This window comes from Pelmatolapia mariae, linkage group LG9, assembly GCF_036321145.2.
Source record: "Pelmatolapia mariae isolate MD_Pm_ZW linkage group LG9, Pm_UMD_F_2, whole genome shotgun sequence".
NCBI lineage: Eukaryota > Metazoa > Chordata > Actinopteri > Cichliformes > Cichlidae > Pelmatolapia > Pelmatolapia mariae.
Window position 1 is genome coordinate 21,426,507 of NC_086235.1, and position 12,311 is coordinate 21,438,817.

Sequence of the window (12,311 nt, forward strand, 5' to 3'; positions counted from 1 at the left end):
ATGGACCCCAATTTAAGACACAAAGAGTGGGTCAAACCGACATGAGGCATAGCCTTTCTTTCCTTGAGAGTCATCTGTACCCTTTCAATTATTGTCCCTGTGTCCTTGCCTCTCCTCTCCCCCATTTTTTCCTCATCCTGTCTGCATCTTTTCTTCTTCACAAACTTTTCTTTCTTTCTTTCTTTCTTTCTTTCTTTCTTTCTTTCTTTCTTTTTTTTACCAGTTTTCTCTTTGTGTTTTCGTTCATCCTCTTTGATTAAAATAATGACCACTGGTGTAATTGCAGAGTTTACACCCCAAAGTTCATTGTCGGACTAATGCACTCATTTACAATTATAAATCGCCCCCGATGCAAATGCGCTCTTTATTTCATTTTCGATAGTTGGGACTTTAAAACGAAAGGTGTATCTGCTAAATCACCTCACGAACAAATTTGCAGAAGCAGACATCGTGCTGCAAATTAAATCTTAGCCTCAGCTCTGCTATTTTCGGTTAATTTGTGAGGAGAACTCGTAAGAAGCTTATACACTCTGTTCATACCCTTATCTTTGACTCAAGTAAAGGACCCTCTTGACTTGCCCACTCTCATGATTCACCTTCTATTGAAGGACAGAAAAGCCCTCTAACCACTTCTAGCTCTAGCTGTTATGGAGTAAATCACAAACATGTCATGGCCTGATCCGCTGGGACTAACACAACCTTTGCTGTCCTATAGTGTGAGACTAACCAATGTCCTTCTTGCATGGGCAAGAACCCGCTGAGCTCAGAACAAGCCACATCTCTTATTCTGAGAAATTGGCATTTTTTCTTTTTCCCCCCTCTCTCCACTCTTGCTTTTCTCCTTCAGGCATTGACATTTAATCAAACCCAAATCCCATTGTGCCTATTAACATATCAGGCTGATACGAGTTGCTGTAAAAAGCTTGAGTACAGGAACCCGGAGCAGATCATTACCATAACTCTGCCTGTGTGATCTCTATTTTCTCGCCTCCGCCTACGTGTAAAAATGCTTACCTGGCAAACAACGAAGCACAGAGACGCATTTCTCTCCTTCGCTCTCCCCCTCTTTTTCTCATTCACCATCACTTATCTTTTTCGAAACGTGTTAATTATTAAGCTGTTTGTGCTTGTGAGTGCTTGCCAAGTATCACTGAGACAAAGTAAGCATTTAAGGCAGTTTCAATATTTCACCACACCATAAAAAACATTTGCGTTTACCTCCGCAGTGACCGAATAAACAGCTCCGGGGAGGTTTTTTAGGAATGCTTGGTGCTCTAATGGATGCTGCGGTTTCTCAGTCTTCCCCCGTATTAATCATCATAGACGTGAAGTGAATTAGACAGGTGATGCGAAACGTGTATGAAAAATGGTGATGATTATGAGGTCAATATTTGATAAGTTGCCATATTGGAAAGGAGTTGTTTTCCACAGCTCAGCAGATTTTGGTTACTGACCTTGGTGAAGGTCTCTCTGCTCCTGAGCGAGTCTCGCCACATCTGACCCCCGTTGGCAGCCGTTCGTGTATGACGGGGCCGTATGTTGATTTGCGTGGCAGCCTGCACGCTGTGGAGTCTGCCCCTCTACCTGATACCAACCGGAGACCGAATGATTGCTGGTCTTGTATCACGGCAGGCAATTATTTCCCCAAAAACTAGGACAGTCCTTGGTAATGACAGTCACCAGAGCACAATATTTAGTGCAATAAATAAGAAATTGTTGCTGTCAGCATTGTTTTCTTAGAGAGAGGATGACAAGGCAGTGGGAATGGAAGAGCGCCATGTTGTACAAAGAGGATTATGAAGACAAAACAACTTTGACAAGTCTGAAATTTGAGGACACATCCACAGAGACATGAAGACTATCAAAGTCAAGCTGTTTGTTGGAGGGGTGGCAGCTTGCTGTTCTGCGTGCCCCTGTGAACGTGAAGAAAGCGACACCAAAAAAAACAAAACAAGAAAAGAAAAACAGAAACTGAGTTTTACCTCTGGTCTTAAAAGCTGACACTTGACAGGATGACACTTCTCAAAGTGGCAGCCGTCAATGTCGCACTGAAAAAGGGCCTCCAACCAGCAGGGGATATTTCATTTTCGGTGAAACACAATAAATAAATAAATTAGTACTCGCAATAGGATAATTGTGCCGGGATAAACCGGAAAAAACACAGGCTGCTCTGGAGTGTTTCTGTCCTCATTTTTACAATGAAATCTGTGGCTTTCTTGTTAGAATGCAAAGTGTTAGACAAAAGAATCTGGAAAAACCTCTCCAGGAATTAAAAGCCTTTGATCTTTATTTAGAGTTTTGTATACTTTATATAACTCTGTTACATAAGCCATCTCTTCCCCCCCCCACATTTTAAACAACATAAGCAATGACAGCCACTCGTATCACTGCACCTGAAGCATCTGCTGTCTCATACCAAGGATTTCACAAGCTACGGCTGTACAACCTGAGCTACGCCTCTCACTACATCAGGATTAAAGCTCTGGCAGGGATCAGAATTTGCTTCTGTGCTTTTATTTTCGGTGCTTTTTGATTGCCAATCTGCAGCATTGTATCTGCTACTTACAAGCTCCAGCCGGCGGTGCCATGCTTTCTACTGTCTGGTTTCCTGCTATTCATTTGATCCTTTAATAGGGCACTCACCTATCTGGTTGCATTATTCAGCAAATCAAACAACATCAATTCGGCGCCGCCTAATAATGACAAAACACAGAGCTCGCACACTAGCAATCTCAAATTGTATTTCCTTATTAGCGGACTGTCTGGTGAAAAATATGGAAATGCTATTCATACTGAGACAGGTAATAACCAAAAGGCAAGGTACAAAGTGCGTTGCAAATTAGTCTGAACACCAAGCTCTGTTGTGTATTTGCATATTTTCTTTGAACATTGTTGAGGAGTAGAGCCGAGGACTGAATTTGAGTGGTTACTTCAGGTTTTAAAAGTTACAGCAAAATTCAGTAAACAAGTAGTCTTATTGAATTCACTGCATGTTAACAGTGATCAAGGAGAGCATGTTAATCTTGACCTTGAGCACCATCTTATAAACGAATTTAGTGATAAAAAGGATGAATGGCAAATGCCTATAATGACTAAAACAGTCCAAGTCTGTACAGAACAAAGGAACATCAAGATGTTGCAGGTAAATCAGTTTTGGCTAATTGTTGTTGAGTCACAACCTGATATCTATTATATGGGGTTAGCAACAAATAATCACTTGAACTGGTTACTCTGCTGGTTGTTTTCTCTATTAACTGATAGAAGAAACAGAAAAAGACGTTACTTTTTTGCTGCTCTCTTCCCTCACAAAGCGTCAACACAGCAGGTAGCTCCCCATGTTTGATTTGGCAGCGTTTTACACTGGATGCCCTTCCTGATGCAACCCTAGATGTGATTTTTTTAAAGAAAAAAAAGTTAAAACTTTGCAAAACTGCTGGTGACTTTGTACATTCATTTATCTAAAAATACTTGTATTGGAAGGTAAACGAGAATAAGGGGGTAACAATTCAAGTTTTTATAGGAAATAAGAAAAAAGTTTTACTGTAAACAATTTTAGGTAGCGTGCAACTTTCAAAACTAACTAAAATGGACTATCCTATCCTAACCTAACGTTAAAAAAAAAAATACAAATCTGAAGTTACAACCTAGAAAACACTTAATAACTGTGGGCTGGCAGCCTTTTCTCAACATCTAGCTGTGGTTGAAAAACAGTTTAAAATGGTTGCAGATGTTACCATGATGGTCACACCTTCAACGTTGCCTAAACATCCTTGTTCGACTTTCTATTAAGTGAAAGTTTGTGTTCAAGAATGGCTTTCTACCATATCTTTATAAGAGGTTTCTTTATAGAACAAATAAGGGAAAAAAACAATCAGCACCTCATTATTGTCTCAACCTCATTCTCTCAGGTCCGTCATACGAGCTAACAGTTCCCTCTGAGCTGACTCACATATGTAAGAGCATTCCCGAGTTGACATCACAGGATCACAGATTCGGAGAGTCCAATGTGTTAATTTCATCGTGTCACAAATGAAATAGAATTTAGATGAAAAAAAATGTACATAATGTTTTGGTTTGTTGTTGTTTTGCTTTTTAAACAGGCTGGTTATATTAGTCTGTGTACTTGGAGAAGACGTGTTGATGACTGTCTTCAGCAGTCACTGTACACAACAATGTACCAAACATATTAATTGTCATTGTTTTAAAGAATATACATTTAACTCCTTATTTACCTCTATTCTACACTCTACGGTTCAGTTTTTGGTCTAGTAGCACAGTTTTCATCAGGAAGATGACATCGAGATATCAACCATTTTTGGTGAGAATCATTAAATAACGTAATAAAAAGACTATATTATAATTCTGTTATAATTATTAAAATAAATGGAGTCATAGGAGTAAATTTAGCCTTTTATTTGTAAGATGAAGGCTGAGCTATTTATTTAATCCAAGAAAATATGGGCAAGGAACTTAAACAGACATTGAAATTTGGATTGACTAACCAGCAAAGATCAGGCAAAGTGATAGGGATATTAATGGATCTGACCAACAATGTTCCCTCTAATTTTTTATGTGTCTGAGCGAACACACAAACTCCCTGAGCGATCCCTTGCACCACTGTGAGCGACATCAGACGTGTACACTGTGGTCACGCCAGCATCGAATCCATCCAAGTTAAATAGTTTATTCAAATCAAATCAAATTACAGCATTTACATTTATGTTAGACTACCTTTAATTAACTGCTTTAGCCCACTTACAATGAAAATGTAAAAAAAATCTAGTCATTGACCTGTGTAGTATGTTAACACTATTGGAAGTAAAAATACCTTGAACTCCAATTTCGAAAACACAACTTTCTTTCTTTCTTTTTTTTATTAAGCTCTGACTTGTATTATGAGTATGAGTCTGTGGTCTGGGAGAGAGTCTGTAACTCTCTGTCTGCAAAATATAGTATATAATGACCAATGCTGGGCAATTAATTATATAGTTACTTCTTCAAAAAAGTAACTGAGTTATGCAAACAACAACGTTTTTTGCAGCTATTTTTTTAAATGCAGCCAAGACGTTTTTAAATAAACATTTCAAACTATTTACAGAACAATCAGCTGTTCTGCATCAAATTTGATGCCACACAAATTATTTGTGCCACTCCAAAAAATAATTTCTGTCCACTATGAGATAAAGGAGAACAACAGCCTGATACCTGCAGGCCAGACAACAGGATGTATCCCTCCTGTAACACCTGTAACATCCAGCAGTCGTCTCATTGCTCATTGCTAACAAAACTATTGACTACACTACACACTAACTACACAAGGTTTGCGCTAAACGTCTCAAATCTCTCACGTCTCAAAACACCGCCCGCCACTCCTAAAACTTCCCCCCGTTTCTTAACAACTAGATGCCACGTTGCCATATCATTTTTTGATTGGTCGACATGGTACTTTTTTGGACGAATAGGAAAGGGAGGGCGGGGGATTTTGTTTTTGCTGACAGGCGGAGAGCGCTTTCGAGCTTTTTTTCTTATAAAACGCCGTTTTTACCGTTTCTTCCCGCAGTAAATATAAACAACGATAGTATTCAGGAAGAAAACCAAACATTGCATTTTTTTTATATCACAACTCTGGTTTTACGTGGCCTATCAACACAATTTAAAAACTGGTATGAAGTCCACACTTTTCCCGTCAATTGTTCCGTCTGTCCTGCTCACATCTCCAATGGTTGTACACGTTGTCATTTACGTGGCTTCACTCCACATCAGCCACGCCGCTTTGCTAGCTAAAACACCGGTGTCGGCACATAAGGACGCTGTCATAGCCTGTCAACCACGTTGATTGGCTGCGTATGTGCGAATGTGAATCGCATTATTGGCTGGACTATGGGATAAGGTGGCATCGTTCTAATCCCACATGGGAGCAGCCAATCACTTACTGACTCACACTGCAAAACAGAATTGTTAAAGTATTAATTTTAATTTCAATTCAGGTACTGTCAGTTTTTTTTTTGTGCGCAACGCAGATTTTCTGTGCGCAGAGACTGTGCCAGCAGTGCGCAATTGCGCACGTGCGCAGCTTAGAGGGAACATTGCTGACCAATCAGCAGTGGCCTGGAGCATTTTGAACTCCCGAGTTGTTCAAGAATTTGGGAAACTGGGTTTTTTACAGCTACCACACTTGTGGTCATAGCATGGAAACTAATTGTGGTAAACTGATAAAACCCATGCATTATACAGTTAAATAATTATTATAAATGTTGAGATGGGTGCTGTTAATGCTGGATTTCTAGAAATGAGTGATATTTGTAACATAAAAATGGTGGCACCATATTTGATCATGTGCCCTGTTTACCTACCATAACAGTGATAGTCCATTTTTAGGCACGCACCAGATACATTTAAGGAGCCATACTTGTGTTATTTACTAACAAAAATACACTATTAAAATATAGACCAGTAGTAAATGGTATATTTGGATGTTTCCTCTAATTTCTATAACACTATACAGTGATCGGATGGGAAATGTAACCAATTTTCAACATTTTCAGGCTAGAAAGGGTACAGTGGGATCTTTTTTCTGATTATCTTATAGTTTAACTACTTAAATTGCACATAATGGTGTTTATTTTTACTTAGTGTTATTATTTTAAATTAATTTAGTAATTGGGTATTTGCAATTTATTTAGGAAAAATTGGTCACATCAGTAGTTATTATGTTGTTTTTTAACTTCTTGTCATATATTTACAATTCCTATGTCAGTGTATTTTGTTTTCAGTAGCTCAACACTTCAGTGTTATTGTTTTCCTTCAAGTCTGGCTGGATATTGACAAAAATCTGTTTTTCTTTTGCAGCTGTCTGCTTGGCTCTTTTATGGAAGTCAACCCATCAAGTGCTGTGCCATAAAATAGAACAGCCTGTATTAAGGTGTATACACATGCTCAGTTCAGTAGGTGAACTGAAATGAACTTAAATCTTTGAAGAAAATATCATGTTACCATGATACAGCATGTTACCATGTTACTGTGAAGCAGTTGCCTGTGACTGGTCAGGGCTGTGCTTTAATATGTTTGTTACAGTTTTGGACATTTCCATTGTGAATGAAGAAAAATGTTCATAAATAAACGTTGCTTTAAATTAATGTATTTTTCTATGTTTTTTATATACACACCTTTTGGAAAAACGTATACTCTAAAAGGGGCTGAGGAACCATATTATGGTTATTTCACTGAACTAGATTTGCCATAAAAATGAAAATAAAATTGGAAAAAGGCACACAAGTAAAAAAAAAAAAAAAAAAGTCATGTAAGATGCTCTAGGGTTGAAATTTTGAATTTCCATGTGTTTCCATGAGTAAACCACAAAGGGTTAAAGATCGTGCTGCCTGTCAAAGGAAAGACATTATTTTATAAGGCTACAATAAAATGAGCACAATATTCTGAGACTGAGAGCTTAGTCCTGCTAAAACAGACTAACAGAGGAAATAGAGTCCAGCATTTTGGACTAATGCCAACTAATCCAGTAGACAACCATTACAGTTTCCACTGATTCCTCGGGGATATTAATCACAGTAGGTATGACTCCCACTAAGTGACTTTTTGAATTATAACGATTGCAAAAGGGAAAGGGAGAGGAAGGGGATTTAGTTTTTGAACAAAGTGGGCTTTTAATATGAAACTAAATAAAAATGCCCCCCCCCACCACCACCACCTTCCTCAGCACATATCCTCCACGCCCCCCTCGCCGGTGCGTGGTGGTGTGGTCCAGGAAGCGCGCCTCTGCTCTCCTCTCCGGCTGAAGTGAATCAGCTGACGAATGGTATCTCCCTCCTCTCCCGGATGGATCGCGCCGCTGAAGCCGGCCAACCCAAGCGTCATACTGGCTGACACCGGAGCAGGTTGCCCACCTCTCGCTCTCCTCCTGCTGGATGTCACACGGACCGAGCCTCAAGTAAAAGATTCCGCTACTCAAAATAAAAAAAAAAGAGAAAGAGAGAGGTTACTTTATTTTTCTTTTCTTTTTCCTTCTTTCGGACAGGAAGCCGCCAGCTTCCCTCTCACCATGGCTTCTAACTTCAACGATATAGTCAAGCAGGGATACGTGAGGATACGGAGTAAGAAACTGGGGGTGAGTACTGTTGCACTTGCTGTCTAGCGAGGCGGAGGAGAAATAGAAGGAGGAGGTGGTGTAGGAGGAGGAGGAGGAAGGAAGGAAAGGGAAGAGGACTTCCAGTTGTTTGCAGTCAAGGGCAGCTGGATTAAGAAAGAGGCTTTAATTGCTCCACGGGCAAAGCGTCCTGCTGTGAGCTCTTCAAGAGGGAAAACAGATTAGAGAAGCTCCAGCAGCCGCCAAGTTTCACTCGGTGCTTTCTGCACAAATACTTTGGAGGTGATGGTAAAGTCTGGGTGATTGACAGCCGGTGTCATGTGCGAGGGGTTTGTGAATCATACCTTGTGCTTGTTGTCAGCCATAACTTGGTTTTCTTCGAGAATGTTAGCCTGCAACTAGTATTATGAATGTATAAGCTTGAAGAAAGGGTAACCAACTTGATTATAGACTAGACTATAGGATTATAAGAAAAAATATGTAAAGTTATAGTATGAACAGATGAACAGTCATATGGCATAAATTCCTGTGTTTAATAAGGTAATGTTAGTCCCTTTATGGTTGATGTATGGTAAAAATGAACACTCTTTTATACAGATGGTAAGATGGGAAATACTTGTTCCTACCTTTATCATACAGCACAGGCTGCGCTGTACTTTACCTCTCTTTCAGCCTTCATGAATTATTCCCAGCAGAATTGAAAAGTCTCATTGAAGTGCGCCTGATTCATTATGATGGCAGCTCCTCAATGCATTGATTAAGGATTTCTATTGAGATACAGAAAGGAGGAAAAATGGCTTGACTGCTTAAATTGAAATGAATGATATAGATTCAATTATGAGTGCCTTATTGTCTGACTCATAAAGCCATCTGCTTTTGTTCATACTTCCAGCTCATTACGCTAACAGAGCGGGCACACTCCCTCTACTCTGATGAAGTGTGATGATGGGGGCTAATGATGTCTGCCTCCCCACATCATCACCTGGCTTCATCAACACTGTTCTGCCATTGTTTGCTGCTGTTCAGGATATCTTTGATTACTCTTTGATAGTAACAGTCGCTTTACAAGCCGCACGAAACAAATGAAGGCGCGAGACATTTCTCGTTGTTAACATGCAAATCCGCCTGCTCGTACACAGCTCAGTTGACTCAGTGTGTTTATTTCGCGCATATGCTATTAGTCAAATGTGGTCAGAAGATGTGGATAGCCTATGACTTTGCAAAGCAAGTGTGAGCACGCATGCTGTGTTGGCTGAGCTCGTGGTATGGATGCCATATCGCTGCCAGCTCCGCGTCTCATCCTGCTGTTTGTGGAGAAAAGCAGTTTGTGTCCTGCTCGCCCACTCCCTCAGCCCTCCACCGCTTGCTGCTGTTTCATCATAGAAAAGTCATGCTGCGATCGCCTCAGAGAACCCTGGTGTGGGAAGATGGAATGCATTTATCTGTCCACGCTAGGGTTAGTTATTCCAGGACAATTCTCATTCGGAAACAGGCAGAACAAAACAACAAGACCGAGCAGGGTCGGGCATCTGTGTGCCTGAATCAACAGGCGATTTCTTTTTCTTTTTTTTCTGTGGCATTATTTTAAGTGTTCTTGGGAGGATTTGGGGAGGGATGAAAATGAAAATGCGTGTCAGATACACTGGAAAGATACACCTCGAGATAAATGGGAGTTATTCACAGTTGTCTAGGAATGTAAAAAAAGGGTTTTTTGCAGCTTTTCTCAACATAAACCAGAGATTCTATTAAGCTGAATTCATTATTTTTTCAATTTTCTTCCTGTTATCGATGACTCAACACCTCAGTAATGTTTATGTATGTAAAACAGAACACACGAGGAACGTACTGTACAGAGAGTCAGATTAGAAGGGTAACTGAATACACGTATTTGGATAGAGAGATGTATTCACCTCTTTGCTTCTTTGGGTTATTCATCAATAAAATAAAGGCAAATCTACATAATGGACCTCATTTCAGTGCAATTACACACAGCTCTGAAGTAATAAGAATACTTATTTCAGTATTTTGCTTTATTTATATTTACTTATGTTCACATTTTCTCCAACAGCATTCCTGCTGCAGCTTACCAGAACATGCAGAGCCTTTGTTTTATTTGAGCAAACTGTCTAACAGTTGTTCCACTTAATATTGTCAGACAACACGACAATGTCTACACGTGACGAACTGGGACTGATGCCTTTTAGACTTTTTTAGTGATCGCTAAGGCGGTTTTCATTGTATTAAAGTATATTCTTGAATGCTAAATGTACAACCCAAATTGCGTCCCCAAAAAGCTGGAACACTGTGTAAAATGTAATTAAAAATAGAGTGCAATGATTTTCAAGTCTCATAAACTCACATTTTATTAAAAACAGAACATAGAGAACATATTTTGAGCTGAGAAAATGTACCATTTTATGAAAAATATAAGGGGGATTTAAATGTGATAGCATCAATGAATCTCAAAAAGTTGGACAGGGTTGCGTTTACAACTGTGCAGCATCCCCTCTGCTTTAACCAACAGTCTACAAAAGTTTGGTAACTTAGGAGAGCAGCTGCTAGACTTTTGCAGTTAAGTTTGTGTCTGATATAAGACTCTACCTGCTCAACAGTCCTGGGTTTTGTTGTTATATTTTTTCATTTCACGATATGCCAGATGTTTACAACTGGTCTAGGACTGCAGGTAGGTCATTTCATCATCCACACTCTTCTACTACAAAGGTATGCTGTTGTACTACGTGCAGTATGCAGTTTAGCATTTTCTTGCTGAAGTATGAAAGGCCTTCCCTGAAAGGGATGAGAGCATATGTTGCTCTAAACCTGTATATACCTTTCAGCCCTGATGGTGCTTTTCCAGATGTGCCAATGTGCTGCCAAGTCCACAGGCACTAATGCACCTCCATACCATCAGAGATGCAGGCTTTTAAACTGAGCGCTGAACAAGCCAGATGGTCTCTCTTCTCTTTAGTTCATGTTTTCTATAAAGAATTTCAAATTTTGTTTCTGTCTAACCACAGAGTAGTGGTGGTGTTTCTGGATCATGCTCACATGTGGCTTCTTCTTTGCCTGATAGAGCTTTAACCTGCATATATGGATATACACAGTGTTCCTGATCCCATGCAGTGATTTCCATGAAAACACCCTGTGCCGCCTGAGAGACCGAACATCACAGACACGCAATATTGATTTTCAGCTTTTGCGCACAGAGATTTCTCCAGATTCTTGGACTCTCTGGCTGATATTATGTACTCTACATGATAAGATATTCAAAGTCTTTGCAATTTTAAGTTGAGGAACATCTGAAATTGAGCCACCATCTGTAGATCCAGGTTTTGGTGGATCATGTTACTGACCGTAAGTAAGCCATCAAACTCAAAATGAGCCAATACTTTAAATGAAAGAGCTAAATAAGATAAGATAAGATAAGATAACCTTTATTAGTCCCACAAGTGGGAAATTTGTTTTGTCACAGCAGGAAGTGGACAGTGCAAAAGTTATGAAGGTGTCATTTTAAGCATTTGATATGTTTTCTGTGTTTGACTGGGAATAAAATATTTAGTTTATGGGATTTGCACATCATTGCATTCTGTGTCCTAACTATTTTGAATTTGGGGTTGCATAAACATTGGTGAAACAGCCTCTCGAGAATGTTGCTACAGCGAAATCTAAAAGTGGATGTAAATAAGGATCTACTTGGTCAAAAATACTTGACACAAGTTGACAGTTGACAATTTCTGATGCTCAGCTCTGAAAATATATCGAGCCCTGCCTGTCAGCAGGCAGCTTATTTTTTGCGAACTGTCTCTGCTCTGCTTTAAGTCTAAGGTCGGAAAGGTTTCTGGTGTTTTCCTTCTCATGTGATGCTTGTTTAATGTTTTAAGTGCTTTAAAGGTCTCTGAAATATCACATATCAAGACTTTGCATCACAGTTGACCTTCTGGCGCTCCCACATCGCCCTCTATTGTAATGCAGTGCCATTTAAAATGTATTTTACTTTTTTAAATGTTTTTTTTTTATTTTTATTAGAAATAGTCCAATGGTTGTCCTTATGTGATAGGTGTTAAAGTGGCCACAGCAACACCAACAGCTTTGGCCCAACTCATCAGCATCACTCACTATGATTGGCTCATTTTCAAACCCCATCATGTGTGAAGGTTGAGGCCATGAGGTCAAGTCTGCTTCCTCTCTCTCCCTCTTTTTTCTTATTTTT

General features: G+C 39.5%; 1 protein-coding gene across 2 annotated transcripts in view; it reads left to right on the forward strand.

The window, feature by feature from the left end:
• Window positions 1-7,821: 7,821 nt before the first annotated feature.
• The window catches only part of dok6 (docking protein 6), a 54,689-nt gene continuing 50,199 nt past the window's right edge, over window positions 7,822-12,311 (forward strand). Inside the window, exons 1-2 of one of the 2 annotated variants that reach the window (XM_063483756.1) lie at window positions 7,822-7,945; window positions 8,033-8,122. In XM_063483756.1, coding sequence (XP_063339826.1) covers window positions 8,057-8,122 — 66 coding nt within the window. In that variant the 5' untranslated portion in view covers window positions 7,822-7,945; window positions 8,033-8,056. The remainder of the gene's footprint in view (window positions 7,946-8,032; window positions 8,123-12,311) is intronic. The other variant, XM_063483755.1, reaches the window with a different exon arrangement.